The sequence below is a fragment of the Vulpes lagopus genome, chromosome 15 (genome assembly GCF_018345385.1).
Source record: "Vulpes lagopus strain Blue_001 chromosome 15, ASM1834538v1, whole genome shotgun sequence".
Classification (NCBI taxonomy): domain Eukaryota; kingdom Metazoa; phylum Chordata; class Mammalia; order Carnivora; family Canidae; genus Vulpes; species Vulpes lagopus.
The window spans coordinates 8,001,274-8,017,783 of record NC_054838.1 but is presented as its reverse complement, the minus strand read 5'-3'; the positions used below and the strand labels follow the sequence as shown (position 1 = coordinate 8,017,783).

General features: G+C 49.7%; 1 protein-coding gene across 8 annotated transcripts in view; it reads left to right on the top strand.

The window, feature by feature from the left end:
* The window catches only part of NAV2 (neuron navigator 2), a 396,930-nt gene that overhangs the window by 78,993 nt on the left and 301,427 nt on the right, over nucleotides 1–16,510 (top strand). For 5 of the 8 annotated variants that reach the window (XM_041729747.1, XM_041729746.1, XM_041729745.1 and 2 more), the window contains exon 1: nucleotides 11,078–11,420. The exons of the other annotated variants lie outside the window; for them this stretch is intronic. In XM_041729747.1, the coding sequence (XP_041585681.1) occupies nucleotides 11,109–11,420 (312 nt within the window). In that variant the 5' untranslated portion in view covers nucleotides 11,078–11,108. Of the gene's footprint in view, nucleotides 1–11,077; nucleotides 11,421–16,510 lie in introns of those variants that run through there. 8 annotated transcript variants of the gene reach the window in all.

Here is a 16,510-nt window from a genome sequence, read left to right as displayed (position 1 = left end):
GAACAGGCACTGAGCACTTGCGAGGCGGCAAGCCCTGTTAACTGTGCCTTTACATGCATCATCTCATTTACTCTGCACGACAGCTCGGTGACATCAGTGCTGTTGTTATCCACAGTGTATACATAAGGATACTGAATCTCCGAAGATAGTGACTTACCCTGAGTCCCATCACTAGTGAGAAGGGGAGCCACAATGATTGAACCCGGATCAATCTGGACTGAAAAATCTATACCCTTCACCACTCACTGCTAGGAACTGTGCCAGGCCCTGGTGGCAGATGAGGGCCGCAGGGGTTGACGGTACTCATACCAACGACACCAGAGGAGGATGGAGCACCCCTCCCGGGTTAACCATTACCACCTCACCGGCTGCCAGATGAAGAGGGCATGGCAAAGGAACCCCTCCCCTTGCCTTCCCACCCCACCCCACACACTGCGTGCACCAATCTGCTGCAGCCTGTGAGCGTGTCAAGCCCGCCAAGTTCCCTTCCTGGCCAGGTGCAGAGCTCGTGGGAAGCCGATGTTGGCATGGCAGGTCTCCACACCCCGCACTAGGCAGCAGGAAGCGGTGCCTGGAGCCTCTCAAAGGACCACCTTAATCTGCAGAGAGACCCATCCCTTTGCGGTTGGTGAATGCACACAGAAGCAGAGTTGGGGATGCTGTAGAGTTCTTTCTTTCCCTTAGAAAGAGTTTCTGAGTGAGAACATCCGTGACTCGTCACCTTTCTTAAGCTCGGTAAGTGTTTGGGGGCAAGCCAAGTGGTTGTGATAGAAGCTAGGGCTGCGTCCATCCAGAGAGCAGGCCCCCAGGCCTCCTGGAGGAGAGTCGGGCTGGGAAGAGCAGAGCTGTGGCGGTGCTTGGTAGGTGTGGCAAGCATATGGGAAATGGGATCGACTCCACGTTTCATCTCTGCTGTGCGCTGATAACCTGGATCTGGGCCTCATTCCCTCTCCTCTAGAATGGAGATGGCCAGTCCTTCCCACCTATGATTTCTAGTGGAGTTCTGGAAAGGCCTTATGTGAGCAGATACTAACACGGTGCTGAGCCCATAGGAGATGCTTTGCAGGTGTTCGTCCTCTCCTGCCTTCTCTGTATAGCCCTGCTGCTGGGCCCCCATGAGGGAAGGACCACCATGGGCATGGGGTGGGGGGACCTGTTCTTCACATACACACATGGCTAATTCGTAGACCTAAATGGTGGCAGGAGGTGATTCAGTTCAGAGAATGAAGGGAGAGCCTCCTTTCCTGCCGGTCTCCCTAACACACACATACTTAGGTCCAGGTCTCAGGCTTGAGGAACACCTAATTCCTGACACTCCTGTCTGCCGTCCGTCCCTCAGCCTCTCTCCTTTCCTCTGGAAGTCCAAGCCCTTGCTCCCGGGGGGATTTGGTTTGAAGCCATGGAGAGCATGGTTCCATCTTGGTGCCAAGCCCAACCCTGTGGTCTGTTGCAGGGGGCAGCAGTCCGTTTATATTTATTTATTTATGATTTATTTTAAATATTTTATTTCTTCATTCATGAAAGATACACAGAGAGAGGCAGCGACAGAGGCAGAGGGAGAAGCAGGCTCCATGCAGGGAGCCCGATGTGGGACTTGATCCCAGGACCCCGGGGTTATGCCCTGGGCCCAAGGCAGATGCTCAACTGCTGAGCCACCCAGGCATCCCAACAGCACTCCTTTTAAATAAGAACAGTGGTCCCGGGATCCCTGGGTGGCGCAGCGGTTTGGCGCCTGCCTTTGGCCCGGGGCGCGATCCTGGAGACCCGGGATCGAATCCCACGTCGGGCTCTCGGTGCATGGAGCCTGCTTCTCCCTCTGCCTGTGTCTCTGCCTCTCTCTTTCTCTCTGTATGACTATCATAAATAAATAAAAAAAATTAAAAAAAAAAAAAAAAAAAAAAAAAAAGAACAGTGGTCCCTTTTCTAGGACCACCAAAGACTCAAGCTCTACCGTCTGGCATGCACACCAGGCGTCAGGAAGGATGGAGTAAATAAAGCCTCCACTCCTCCTTGCTGCTACCCCTCTGCTGCTCTCTGAGGAAGCTGGGAAGCAAAGGCCTTCTCTGCAAGCTTGCCAGCTGCTATGGAACTCAGCCTCTGCCGGGATGCGGGCTCTGGTTTATGTCTCCCTTTGGGACATCTCTTCTTTATTCAGGACTTCCGGCCTCATTAATAGGTACCTTTAATACTCTTATCTCAGCACGCCTTCTGGGTTTACTGAAGCATAATGCCAGAGCACATTCCTCCCTGGAAGTTACAGTTTGTTCTGGGGAGGTTTCAGGCTCTTGACTTTGAAACCACAGAGTTGGACTGGGCTCAGGTTATGGGGGGGGGGGGAGGCAGAGGAAGACGGGGTGCTTATTTCTGAGTGAGCCGTTTTTCTTGGATAAGGATGGAGATGCTGCCTTGAGCTTGCCCGAATGCATGTCTTATATGCCAATCGGTGACTGCTACACGTGAAGGCGTATGTTGTTCATCTCTGCTTCCAGAATTAGTGGCTGTATGTCTATTCCATTTCCCTCTCACGATGATTGAGTTTAGGAAAGGCGACCAACTCAGCCGAGTTCTAATTTATTCCTTCAGGAAGCTTTGATTCCGTGCGCAAGTGTGCCCAGTCTCTGCTGGTTGTTTTTTCTCACTTTCTGTGGTCTCCACTACCATCACCTGGCCCAAGTTCTCTTGCACCTGGACTGTTCCACTAGCCAAGTACCTGGGCTGCCTGCATCCAGTTCTGACCCCAACCCTCCATCCAGTCTTCCCATGGGTGGCCAGAGTGACCTTTTGAAAACTTAGATCATGGTTGCTCCCTGTTTAAACCTTCCCGGGACTGTCCATTGCATGTAGACCAAACTCCAACCGCACCATCATGGCTTGGGAGGGCCCACATCATCTAGCCCCTACCTGCCGCCTGATGTTGTCCCATCTTACCTTTTTTTCTTTGTGGGCAGGCACCAGGCATTCCTTTCTGTTCTTTTTTTTTTTTCCTTTCTGTTCTTTTCACAATTCCTGGCTCTTTGCTACCTCCAAGCCTTTCCCTTGGCTGTTCCCTTGCCCCGAATATTCTCACCTAGCTCTTCACATGATGCTTCCTTCTCATTTTATCCTCAGAGAAATCTCCCTGACCCCCGAATCGCTCAGCCACTACCTCACATCACTCTCTGTCCTTCCCTCATAACACTCCATGTACACTGAAATGGTCTTTTATAAAGGCCTTAGCCTGTTAATCATCCATCTCACACAACTTGTAGGTAAGTTCCATGACTTGAGGGACATGTCTGATTTTCTCCTGAATTCCTGGTACCTAGTGCAATATCTGGTCCAGAGGTGGGGCCCAAGAAATATTTGTCAAATAACTGAACAAGCAGGCGAACTACTTGAGCAGGGTCTTCTGAAATGGAACACCTGTGTTTGGAGTTGAAGGAGGCTTCCTTCTTACCTCCCCCAAGCCAGCAAGGCTTCCTCCCCCTACCGACTGTTAGGATCCTACACCAGGTATACTGTGGTTACCTTGGTTATATTGGGTTGCAGTATTTTTCTGATACTGTGTTTCTCGCGTGCTCTCTGTGGTTCTAGTTTTGTGGATAGGCTTTGTGGCTGCTGAAGAGCCCAACTCAGTTGCTGTCTGTAGCAGGTGTGGCCCTGCCCTCCAAAAAATCATGGTGAGCCAAGGTGTTATTTATAGGGAGGATAGCAGCTATTTCTCCGGAAGACATTTTCCCTGATCAAACATATTCTAGGATGTGATTTGTGACATCTCGGCTAAAAATGACTGTGGTAGACCCACAAGGAATTTGGTCTTATCCTGCGCTCTTGGTGGTGAGTCACTTCCTTGGCATTGTTTTTAGCCTTTTCTCTTATTCCCTCTTATGCTGAATTGGGTGGGGGGACCCTAGTTGCCAGTAGCATCTTCATGGCATGGCTTCCCATGCAGGGAAAGTCACCCACTTCCTTTCCCTTTTATGATTATGAATCTGCATCCTGGAGCTCCCTTAGCTCCGCAGCCATAACTGTGGCTAAGGAAGTCAGCCATGGCCTAGTACTACTTCTGTTTAGTGCCAACCACACGCTAACACAGCTATTGTTTCCTGACTTCTTTGGAAGCCACATCCTAAAAAGAGAGCTAGTCCATTTGCATCCCACGATGGGCACCCCCATTTCAGCTTTAGTGTGTGTATGTGTGTGTATCTCTCCTTCGTTTTGTCACATCTGGTAGGAACTGGAGAAGCCCATGAGTCAGAGAATTGCCCAGAAACTTCTGATCCCCCTCTCTATACTAGAAGGAAAGGCAGGAGGCTGTATATTTCAGCCTCAGTGTCATTTATGTTTATGAGTATTCATAAGGACTCAAACAGGTGTAGGTATTTTTATTTTTATTTATTTTTTATTTATTTTTTTTAGGTGTAGGTATTTCTAAAAAGAGTATATCCAGATACCCGTGTTTCACTGTTAAAACTCATTTATTCGAATAATTTATTTTATTTTTTTAAAGATTCTATTTATTTATTCATGAGACAGAGAGAGAGGCAGAGACACAGGCAGAGGGAGAGGCAGGCTCCCTGCAGGGAGCCCAATGCAGGACTCGATCCTGGGACTCCGGGATTATGCCCTGGGCCAAGGGCAGACGCTCAACCACTGAGCCACCCAGGTGTCCCATTCAAATAATTTATTGAGTATCTTTTTCCTCCCCCCGACTCTAGGAAAACACACACACACTCACGCACACACACACACACTGCATTTAGAGAAGTAAGTTCAACTAAAAACAACCATTGAAATGAATGATTTAGGGATCCCTGGGTGGCGCAGCGGTTTAGCGCCTGCCTTTGGCCCAGGGCGCGATCCTGGAGACCCGGGATCGAATCCCACTTTGGGCTCCCGGTGCATGGAGCCTGCTTCTCCCTCTGCCTATGTCTCTGCCTCTCTCTCTCTCTCTCTCTCTCTCTCTCTCTCTCTCTTCTGTGTGACTATCATAAATAAATTAAAAAAAAAAAAAAAAGAAAGAGAAAAAAAAAAAAAGAAATGAATGATTTAATTTAGAAGGTGTTGCGCTTCCATCTGCCCTCCTCAGTACCCTGTGGAGGAAGCAGGCAGGTTCACTGGCTGCCTTTCCCCGGGCACAGGGGCGAAGCAAATGAGGTTCACTCACCTGCCCCTCCGTCTGCAAATGGCTATCAAAATTCCTCACTTCATCCAACCGTCTTCCTCTGAGAGCTCCCAAAGAGAAGTGGGACAGAACAGTATTTAAAATGAATTGCGAACATTCTCCGAGCTTTCTCATACTATCCTGATAAGCCAAGTAGATTAGATATTTGAAATTCCCTGGGAAATATATTTGTAAGATTTAAGTCTGTGTCACTCAAACATCATCATTCTTACACCATAGTCCTATGTCCGACTCCTGGCTTCAGCTCAGGGCGTGATCTCAGGGTTGTGAGATCGAGCCCCACGTCAGGCTCCACACTCAGTGTGGGGTCTGCTTGAGATTCTCTTCCTCTCCCTCTGCTCCTCCCACTCATATGCTTTCTCCTCCCACTCAAATAATAAATCTTAAAAGAAATACCTGGTTCAGATGCCTACTCTGCCACTTTGTGTTTGGTGCTTATGTATGTGGGAGACTTGCTGAGCTTCTCTGAGCACCTGTCTGCTCCTGTGCGGAGTCAGGAAAACAGTGCTGACCCTCACCTGGCTGTTGTCAGGTGAGGCCATGTGTGGGCTCGGATATGGTAGGAGTTCTGGAAATAGTTGTCACCTTCCCTTTCAGCTTTCTGGGACCCGTGGGAGGTAGTTCTGACTGGCTGAAAGCCAGTTGGTGTGAACCTGGTCCTAATGATTTAGCCGCTAGGGCTTTCCTCTCCTATTTAGTGGTCCTGCCCGGATTCCCTTCATCGGGTCCCTGGCACAGGCCTCAGGGTAGACAGATATTTCCAGACCCACCCAGGAGAAGGGCTGGCGAGCCAACCCTGCAACATTGCTACCTCCGAGTGAATAGGAGCCCACAGCAAACGCCAGTCAATGGTGTTTGAGTTCATCTAGCAGGTGCACCGTATCCGCTCGGCCCACTTACAGTGTGTCTCTTATTTCCTGTCATAGACAATGTGCTCTCCCTTCTCAGTTGAGTGAAACCTTGGGACCGGAGCTCCTTGACCACTCCCACTTCTCTGCCAGTGCGAAGAGCTTGAGGCTTTTGCAATTCTCCAAGCATCTGGCCTGCCTTAGCCAGATGACATTCGGAATTTTAATCTTCCAGTTATGGGTTTTCATAAATCTGATTTGAAATCATCACTGCCAGTCTCATCCGCTGTGGGAAAATGGCTTGAAAGAGACACAGGGAGAGGCCGGTTTGCGCGTGTGTGGGGATGACCCGAGAGCGCACGGGGCCTGCTGGGAGGGAGGCTGTGCATGGCGAGGTGGCACTTGTTTCTGACTGCGGATCAAGCCCTGCTTTAGAGTAACTCTGCTTTGGAAGCCCACGCCGGGGCTTTGGGATCCCAGACTCGCACTGTGCCAAGCACTGTGGTGGGTGCTTTACCTACGTTATGCCTCCGTTCCCTTCCCATGACACCCATTGTCTAGGGAGAGAAACGCTGAGGTTCAGATCTTTTAAGTGACTTGCCTGAGATTACCAAGTGGGAGGTGGAGAGAGGATTTTCCAGTATACCTGTCTGCCTCCCATTAATTTACGGAAGCAAAACCCCCAAATCCATAGATCTGGAACATGGGGACTACCTGGGTGGATAGAGGTTAAGGCAGGAGGGGTGAGCACAACCTGGGCCTTGACTTTGCCAAGGGCTTAGGAGTAGTTGGGACTTCATCTTGAGGGCAATGGGATGCCTTGAGGGCAATGGGATGCCTTGATACACGTGTGTGTCTACGTGCATTCGTGTGTGGGTATGTGTTTTCGCAGGAGAGTGACATGAATCCACTTTAGCAGTTATTCATGGCCTGCTCAGTGGCAGAGAGGTGCTAGTCCTCGTCCCCTTCCTGGTCACCACCATTGAAAGCATTCTTATGCACATGGGAACTCTCAGAGTCCACTGTTAGGCCTTCAAGGACCCCAGGGATCCTAAGCCCCCTGGTGGGGGGGGAACCTGCCAGTATGGAATATTTTTATAGCATCTAGAAAGGTGACGAAGAGTACAGAGGACATTCCAGATTACAGATCTTCACTGAATCTATTCTGTAAATACCCAGACTGCTGTGTCCCTGTCCCCAAAACCTTGCCATGAAGCAGCAACCCCAGGCGGTTGGAGTGAACCAGCCAGTGGGTCTCAGTGTGGGCAGACAGTGTGCGATTTGGAATCAGTGGCCCTTTGCAGTGAATCTGGTGCCTGCCAAGACTGGCCACCTTGGGTGCTGGGCAGCAGCTGGCCAGGACATCTGCTGTACTGGTGTAGGGGGCGGGGGGCTAGGGGAATCCCTTGAGCTTCAGAAAGCCTATCGCCTGCCTCTGCCAGGACAGCCCAGCATTTGCTTATTCTCCTACAGAGCTTCTGCAAACTGCGAAGGGACTGGAGTCCCAGACACTGCAGCAGCGCCAGCAGCAAGGAGAGAGGGCAGGTGTGTGGGTGCTGTTCAAGCCCCTTCCTTTGCCTTCTCCATGCTTTATTCCACATATATTGGCGAGAGCACCAGAGCCCCGAGAGACTCTACTTTGTGCGGACCCATGTGACATTCAGCAGCCAAGAGGAGGCCGGAACATGCTCCTTTTCAGGAGAGTAATTTGATGGAGAAATTGTTTTCACTGCCTGCCCCTGGGTTTCAGCCCAGAGCCTCAAACTTGGATAAAAGAGCATATCTTGGCAGCTTCCCGGAGCCCAGGGGAGCCCCTCATCTTTTGCTAAACTGACACACTTTGTTTCATTACTGCAGATGTGACCTTAGCGATGGTTTTATAGTGCTTCCCCCCAACCACCACCATCACCCCTGCTGCACCTCCGTCCTCCCCACAGCAAGACTGAAGTCCCCCCCTCTGCCCCAGAATCAGGTGTACTGTCCTCACTGGCAGTTCTGTACAGAGTGTGGTGCTGGGCCCACTTCCGACAAGCCTGGGCTGTGTGTGTCCTCTGGATGTCTCAGCACTTGGGGGTGCCCACAGCTCCACATAGGGAAAGAGAAGACTGCAGTTGGTTTCCAGGCAAAGCTGCCCCCTTCCTGGGCACACCTGTAGGTTTTATAGGTATTAGCAAGTCCCTAGGGCTTGAGAAGCAAGAGAAGTTTCCATTTTCCACCTTCCCCAGAAAGGATGAGCCTTTCTGCACGCACTAAGCTCACGGCCTAACAGTGGACTCTCTGAGAGTTCCCATGTGCATAAGAATGCTTTCAGTCCACCACCAGGAAGGGGACGGGGACTAGCACCTCTCTGCCACTGAGCAGGCCATGCATAACTGCTAAAGTGGATTCATGTCACTCTCCTGCGAAAACACATACTCACACACGAATGCACGTAGACACACACGTGTGTCAAGGCATCCCATTGCCCTCAAGATGAAGTCCCGAATCACATGTAAAGTAGCTCTTCTTCCCATTTCTACAGAGACACCCTGAGACCGGCCCAGTCAAGTCCTTTCCTGACCAAATTGTTTTACCATGAAAGTCCAGGCCCTGACCTGATCTGAAACCCAGCTGTCCTGGGGTGTAAGCTTAGTGTGACTCTAGCTTGGTGGCTTGGAGGTTCCTTGCCTTACGTAAGAGGGTGAAAAGGAAGGAGAACAGATGTCTGTGTGTGTCTGCGTGCGTGTGTGTATACGTGCATTCGTGTGTGTATGTGTCCTTGGGAATCTTTTGTGCATTCACTGTACGGCGAGGAGCACAAGAGGGTGTGTGGGAGAAAAGTTGGGCTGTCCACACAGCTGGCATCCCAGCCTGATCTCTCGTGTTGCGTAGGGGCTATTTAAGCTCTCGGCTTCAGAAAATTTCCCCGCCTTAGACAAAGCACGGGGCCAAGTGAACATTAGAGTCTCACCCAGCACCCACACATATTCCATAATTAGTGTCTGTGTTTCCTCACGGAGTTACGAGGACTGAGAATTTCAGAAGCACAAAGGGGAACTTTATTTTTTCAGGGAGTTTTTTTTTTTCTTTTTCTTTTTTCTTTTTTTTAACCCCTGAGGTAACCTTATCGTTTATTTTTCCTTGTCTGATTGCAATCTCCCTGGTCGCTGACAGTTCGCCTTTGAAACGAGTCCGCTTTGATCAGGGATATGGCAGCCAGACAGGTCATTTTTACTGTCTGTGACTTAGTCCAACCAGTTTGGCAACAGCAGGATCCCGTCCCAGCGTGGGGAGTGGAGACTGGTGGGCACGGAGTCAGCCAGCCCGTGACCACCCCCTCTCCCCACGGCCCCCGCTGAGGCTCCCGCGAAGCAGCTTCCTTGGCCAGCCCCCTCCTGCCACAGGGATGAGCCTTTCTGCACGCACCGACACCTCTACCTTCGCTGTCTTCTGCAGGCCCAGCTTCTCTCCAGACCGTTAAATGACAGTCTGTCTTCTGCTTTTGTTTGCTGGACCCTCTTTCACGTTTGCTTCTATCGAGATGAAGAGCGCCACCGTGGTTGTGCAAGATCTGTGTCTTCCCAGTAGAGGAAGGCAGTTTGGGGGTCCCCCAGAGCTGGTATGGTGTTAAGTACATGGACATTGGCAGTGCTGCGTATATGAAGTGGGCTGGCCATTTCAAGGACCATTTTAGCAGGATGTGGCTGAGTTGGAAGAGGCCCTTGTTCCGGCAGGGCGGTGACGAGGGCAGTCTCCAGAGTGAGCCTCAGTTCCATTGCCAACACCATCACTTACTAACTCTGGGACCCTGGGCAAGTCATGTTGCATGTAAGCTTCCATTTCTCCAAAGTGTAAGTAACATGACCAGAATGATAGTTGTGAGCTGCCAGGGTTGCTGTGAGGATTGCATTAGAAGTGCCTATAAAGGGATCCCTGGGTGGCGCAGCGGTTTGGCGCCTGCCTTTGGCCCAGGGCGCGATCCTGGAGACCCGGGATCGAGTCCCACATCGGGCTCCCAGTGCATGGAGCCTGCTTCTCCCTCTGCCTATGTCTCTGCCTCTCTCTCTCTCTCTCTGTGACTATCATAAATAAATAAAAATTAAAAAAAAAAGAAGTGCCTATAAAATGCTGAGTGTAGCTTATGCCGTAGAGTACGTGCCTAATGAAGAAGAGCTAATATCCTTGTTTTTATTTTCATCAACATCGTTGTCATCGTTATTCATCGTCACCCTGTTTGGTGAAAAGCAGCCAGGGAGTGAGAGAACCAAAGCCTTGTCCTACGAAGAGTATTCACAGGAAAGCGCAACACTTTTATCATATGAAGAGTCATGGAGGAGACATGATGCTGAAGGGCTGGAAGGGTTCAGCTCTGGGCTTCTTCGCACCAAACCAAGACCAAAATTTAACTTAGTGGAAGGAAGAGCTTTTTAAGGTAGCGTGAGATGGCTCCCTTAGGAGCAAAGGGGGGGTCTTCATTTTGGGATTTTTGGGAAACTTGGCATGGGGCTAGTCTAGGGGGATTTGTGCATCAAGGAGGAGGGAGAGAGGTTAAGGGGACTCTCTGGAGTCTGCACACTGTTTGTTTTTTAGGGAAAGCCACTTAGCTGAAGGTGCCACACTCCCTGCTTATACAGTGATGTTGACTATGTGATTATTTGGCCTTGTCCTGACCACCTGTGGTCTGAGAACTGGCTTCTCCTTGTTACATCTTTTACAGGGGACAGTGTCTCTGCTCTTAAGCTTGGCTTGGCTGAATGATTCATTCAGGATACTTCAAGCAGTTAGCCCTCATTGTGGGCCAGGCTCAAAGTAGTGTGTCCGTGTTTATTCATCCTGGTGAATGGTTTTGTGCGGACAAGAACAAGTCAGTGGGGACTGACAGTTTGCAGGACTTCTGCTCTCTCATACCAATAAGGCGGCTAGGAAAGCCTGAGTTGCACAAACTTAGGATGTGTCTTCATGAGGACAGGAGCCCGCGAGCCTAACCAGAGGACACAGGTAGAGGGGAGGAGCCCTGTCCTCTCTGTTTGTTATAAACAATCATTCTGTTCACAGAGAAAGGCTTCCTTCCCTTCCATTCCTCTCCAGGTTTGTCACGTCCTTGTGCAAAGAAGGTCATGTGTTCCCGACTGGGGTTTATTTTTACCAGCGATACAGATGTTTCTGCTCTTGTGCAAGATTTCATTAAAGCTCAACCAGCGGTTTACTGTGGCAGGAGACTGCCAAGGTTAATATTTCTGCAATGCATTCCCTTCTGTTTGTTCTTGGCACCGAAAAGCTCCCAGGTGGGCATATTGTGCTTGGGGCCATGTATCAAAACCATACAGGGGAATCACCACCAGCGCATCTGTTTAACTCGGACGGAGCCTCTGATTGTAGCGAGTGTGTCAGCTTTGCCCTGGGAATCAGGCCAGGGGACACTTCCTCCGGTGAGTTCAGCTCACCTTTCACGTCCCTCTCTAGCTACAGAGGCTGTCACGGCTACTCAGTTGGGGACAGGGGCAGAGGACGAGAGCACGTAGCAGCCTGGAATGCTGTATCCTTCCGCGTTACCTGCTGAGATGTGGGAGCCTAGCTTAATGGTGAGGGCAGATGGGGGTTCAAATCCCGTGCAGCTGAGGTGAGTCACTTACCTCTGGAGTGTCAGTTCTCTCCTCTGTACGAGGGGGTAGCAGTCCCTGCCTCAGAAGATGTGCCGATTCATTGAGATGCCATCTCTGATTGAGAGAAAGCAGAGTGCTGTGACACTGGAGCGTGCTTGGGGGTAGGGAGCTGCTGGGAACCTTGGCGTGGAGGATAAGGTACCAGCCAGGGGAGCCCTCTCTCGTCTCCCTGGTTTGGTGACAGAGAAGCTGTGTCCTACAGAACTGGTTCTACCCATTGAGCACAAAGGAGCCACGTTAAAAATAACAGCAGCCTGACTTGGTGGACGTGTGTTGCCTCCACCTCACCCCATCTGTGGCTGGTAGCTTTGGGAAGTGGTCCTGGGCTGGGTGTAGGGACATTTGACAGGGGTGAGGGGAGCTTGAAGGCAGGAGAGGTCTGGGATTAAGGAGGAGACAGGAGAGGGATGTTATAATGTGATCTCTGGCCAGTGTGCCTAATGACCTCTACTCTTGACGTTGTGAATTCAGGTCTGCTGACAGACCGCCTGCCGTTTGGGGTGTGTGTGTGTGTGTGTGTGTCCCGTGCCTCTGCTGATTTGTAGTGTCATCTAGTTAAAAGTTTATATAATGTTCATCTGAGTTTTCTAAGACTCCACTGAAGAAGGGAATATGGAGAAAGTATGTACTTTCAGTTGTGTTTTCACCAGCCTTAGGTCTAGTTACCGATGATGCTTTTAATGAGTGTTCTGCAAACCATCCCTCTCGCACGCCACAGTACGGCAGCAATTGTGAGAACCCCCACCCTGAGTCTTGGAAGATATCCAAGTGCTTTGGGAATCGTCAACCAAAGACAGTCTTGTTTCTTCCATTTGAAGTGTAAGGTAGATTTTATTCCAGTCATGGGATAGTTACCAGTGGTCTAGTCTGTGAATGGTGTTGTGGAAGGAGCACCGAATTCATCAGAATATTGTGATACCCGGGACCTTCCATTTGCTGGCTTTTTTTTTTTTTTTAAGATTTATTTATTTATTCATGAGAGACACACAGAGAGAAGCAGAGACACAGGCAGAGGGAGAAGCAGGCTCCAGCAGGGAACCCAACGTGGGACTGGATCCTGGGTCTCCAGGATCACACCCTGGGCTTAAAGGCAGTGCTAAACCGCTGAGCCATCCAGGCTGCCCTATTTGCTGGCTTTATAGGATGGCAGTTACATGGTGAATAATGTGTTCCCTGCTGGTTTCTTTATAATCCATCCAATCCATCCATTCTTCCTGTCCTTCTTTCCATCCATCCATCCATCCATCCATCCATCCAACAAACACCTCTTGGCACTTGAGTTGGCACTACCCTGCAAGGGGATATGGAGGTAATGATCCTAGATCCTATCCCTAGAGACCTTAAAATGAAAAATAGAAATCAAGACACTTAAGTACCTTGATGAAGAAACTCAAGGAAAAAATTTGAGGTTGGTGGGGGAGTGAAGAGTGGTATTTGAACCACTGCTCTTTGAGAAATAGGCAGGATCCCCGTTTGTGAAGACTGTGCCTTCTCACAGTGGGAGTGAAGGCCTTGAGGGCTGTCAAGAGGCAGTTCTGTATGAGGAATCGCCAGTAGCACACTGGGCTGAAGCGAGGGGAAGAGTGGGCCGTTAGGGGCATCTATGGCAGCAGCAGCTCTTGCAAGTCAAGTTAAGGATTTGGGACTTGATTCTGTAGGCATCAGAGAATGCCTACCTGGCAGGTGTGGCCAAGGAACCTGGGGGGCCCTCACTTGAACCTGGATGCCTGCTGAAAGATTTTGAGGAGCCTTCTACTTCGCAGAGATTAGGTATTTGCTGAAAGATGGGTTAGTCTCACTGCGGGGTGGTGCCCGATGCAGCAGCAGCAGCAGATGGAACACCACCTACATCTCCTCCTCTCGTGGCTTCTTTCTTTTCAAACCTCTCCTTTTCAGTTTGTCTCACTTTTATCCACAGTTTTCCCACTGTCTTCAGACAATCCTGTAAGACCTGTTTTCCCGCCTCCCTTCTTAACCGGCTAGGAATCCGGGAGTTTGGAGAAGGGGCTTCGGCCTCCATGACCTCTTCTATCTTTGGAATCTGTTCCTTGGCTATAAATAAGGCCGTTGCTTAGTGCCACTATTGATGGTATTTGCAGCTGTCCCCTGGGAGATGGGCTTAGATGAATAACCCGTTTTCAAGAGGACCTGGCCATTAGGTGACAGCTATTTATGCTTCCTACTGACTAGGGCCAAACCTGAGCTGTCACTGACGTTAAATTTTCATGTGCAGTGAAGCCGCCTTGCCTTATCGGGCTGTCTCTTTCCATTTGTTTGAAATATGTAACTAGGTTGGTCTAGGTTCTTAAAAAAGATGAGCAACGACATCTTGAGGGACTCCTGTGTCCTGGCTGCGGGGATTTTCCAAAGGCTAAATGGCTTACTCAGAGTCACCGGGTCAGTTGGTAAGTGACAGAGCCAGAGTTCAAACCGACTGCCGTCTGGAATCAAAGCCGGGGTAATTTCCACGAAACCATGCGTGTCTGATTTCTGCACCTGGAATGTCACTACAGAGGGTTTTATTTATTTATTTTGTCCCCTGACGTCTCGTTCACCCGGAGCTCAGTAGTCGATTGCACGTGCATTTTTTTAGAAGCTCATTCATGCTGGATTTGCCTCAGTGGTCACAGTGCACCATCCTTACACAGCTTCTTGCCCACACCCTTCCAGGAAAATCAAGCCCTAAGATGTCTGGCAAGATCCCTTCAGGCTTGATAGTCTAATGTATTTTGTAGGTGGCTGAATTTTCAGTGTACTTCTTCTTTTTTTTTTTAAAGATCTTATTTATTTTTTCATGAGAGACAGAGAGAGAGAGAGAGAGGCAGAGACACAGGCAGAGGGAGAAGCAGGCTCCATGCAGGGAGCCCGACGTGGAACTCAATCCCGGGACCCCAGGGTCATGTCCCAGGCTATAGGCAGGCACTAAACCGCTGAGCCACCCAGGGATCCCCGAGATAATCATTGTTAACCATGCCTGGGCTTCAGAATTCTCTAGACAACTTTGAAAAGAGAGAGAGAGAGAGAGAGAGGGAGAAAGGGCAGATGTGTGGGTCATTCAGACCTACTGAATCATTCTTCAAAGGTGGGGCCTAGACATCTATTTTTTTTTTCTTTGACATCTATGTTTTGTAAAAGCTCCCCAGGGGAATCAGACAGGCAGCGAGATTTGAGACTAGGATAACCAGCAAATTGGGCAAGTATGATGTGTGGATTGTGGACAAAGCTTGGGTTTTTTTCCTTGCCACGAGACTAAGGTTGTCCAAGCCCATGGCCTTTCTGCTCATTCATAGAAAGCCCTGTGGTCACAATAATTTGCAAAGGTAGTCTCAAATGAGGAATTAGAATATCCTTCCCTATAATACTAATCAAAGCCCAGAATTTGTATTCTGATCAGGACCCTGTAGAGGGAGAGTAAAAGTAGTCGGCCTTCCCCTTCTACTCCCAGGGAGCTATGCACCCAGAAAGATGCCTGCTGGGGTGGTACCTAAGCTGGTTTCCTGCTCTCTTGGAAGCTCTGGTTTTCTTTTGTGGGGCACCTCAAGGGCTCCTTTCTAGAACCTGAGATGAACCGCCAGGTGCCATCTCTCCAAGGAGACACTCAATTTTCTTACCCCAACAGTGGAGGCTACAGACCATCCTGTAATGGTCTCTGGAACCATCAGCCATGGCTTCTCTCCCCCTCAGGATTCCCTGGGCAGGAAGCAGATCCCAGACCACAGCCTCCCACACCAGGACAGGAGTGTTCATCTCAAGCCCCCCATGACCCCCCTGAAATACCAGATTTGGGCAGGTGGGTAGAGGAGTGGCTTACAGCACCGAGTTCTCCTCCTCAAAGAATCCTCTCTCACCACACTTTCCTCTCTTTATAGCCTCCATCTGATAGAGCAGGAAATGTCTTGAAACCGGCTTTCTGATATTCCCTTGAAATCCTGCATTTTGCGCATTTGTCTCACACTTACCTTGGTGCTTCTGTTGAAGCCCAGGCTTAGAAGCGGCTCGCTCTGTCTTCACTGTTACCTGAATAGGGGCCAAAGGCTGAGACTGCTGGGTCAGGTGGGGTTGGTTTGGAGAACCTTAAGCAAGCGGTTTAACCTGTGTGGACCTCTGATTTCTCAGGAGTACCATGGGACCAGTCAGAGAAACTAAGTCCGAGGTTGTGAGGGTTCTATGCGACAGGTGCCCATAAGGGGCTTTGTGCCTGACACCCAGGAGGTGATCCATGGTACCCATTCCCCAACCCAGCCCAGCTAAGGCTCTAGACATCATAGCTGGCTTCGTTAAAACTTCACTCACGGGTGGACAGCCAGCTGGAAAGGGGCTGCGTCGCCGCAGCTCCACGGAGCAACACTCTTCTGGCTCAGCCGGTTCCTTACGTAGAAGTCACCAGGGGAAGGTCTCCTGGAGGACTGTTCACAAAAGCAGGGTCACAGGAGCTAACTAACTGAATTAAGCACGTTATCAGGCATAGATTTGCGTCTACGAAGCAGATGGCCGGGACAAGATGATGAAATTAGTTTTATTACGTTTGGGGAAATTAATTTGTCACTTTATTTTTTGTTCTTTTTTTTTTTTTTTCTTAAAAGATGTGATTTTGTCTCTGGTAAAAGCAATTTGTAGAGAAAATTTCTCCTTTAATGGAAAGCAAGAGAGGTGCTAGGACCTTGAAAAACCTTTGTATTCTAATTGTCTATTAATAGTAAATTATGTAGAATGTGGCCAAGAGAACAGAAATGCTGCCACCTATTGCTGGTAAAAGCTGGCTTAGGTTTCCAAGCACATGGAGGATCTTTGAAATTTTCCTGAAAAAAACATCTTCAGACCGTGGGCCATTGAGTATTAAATTCATTTTGGAGACG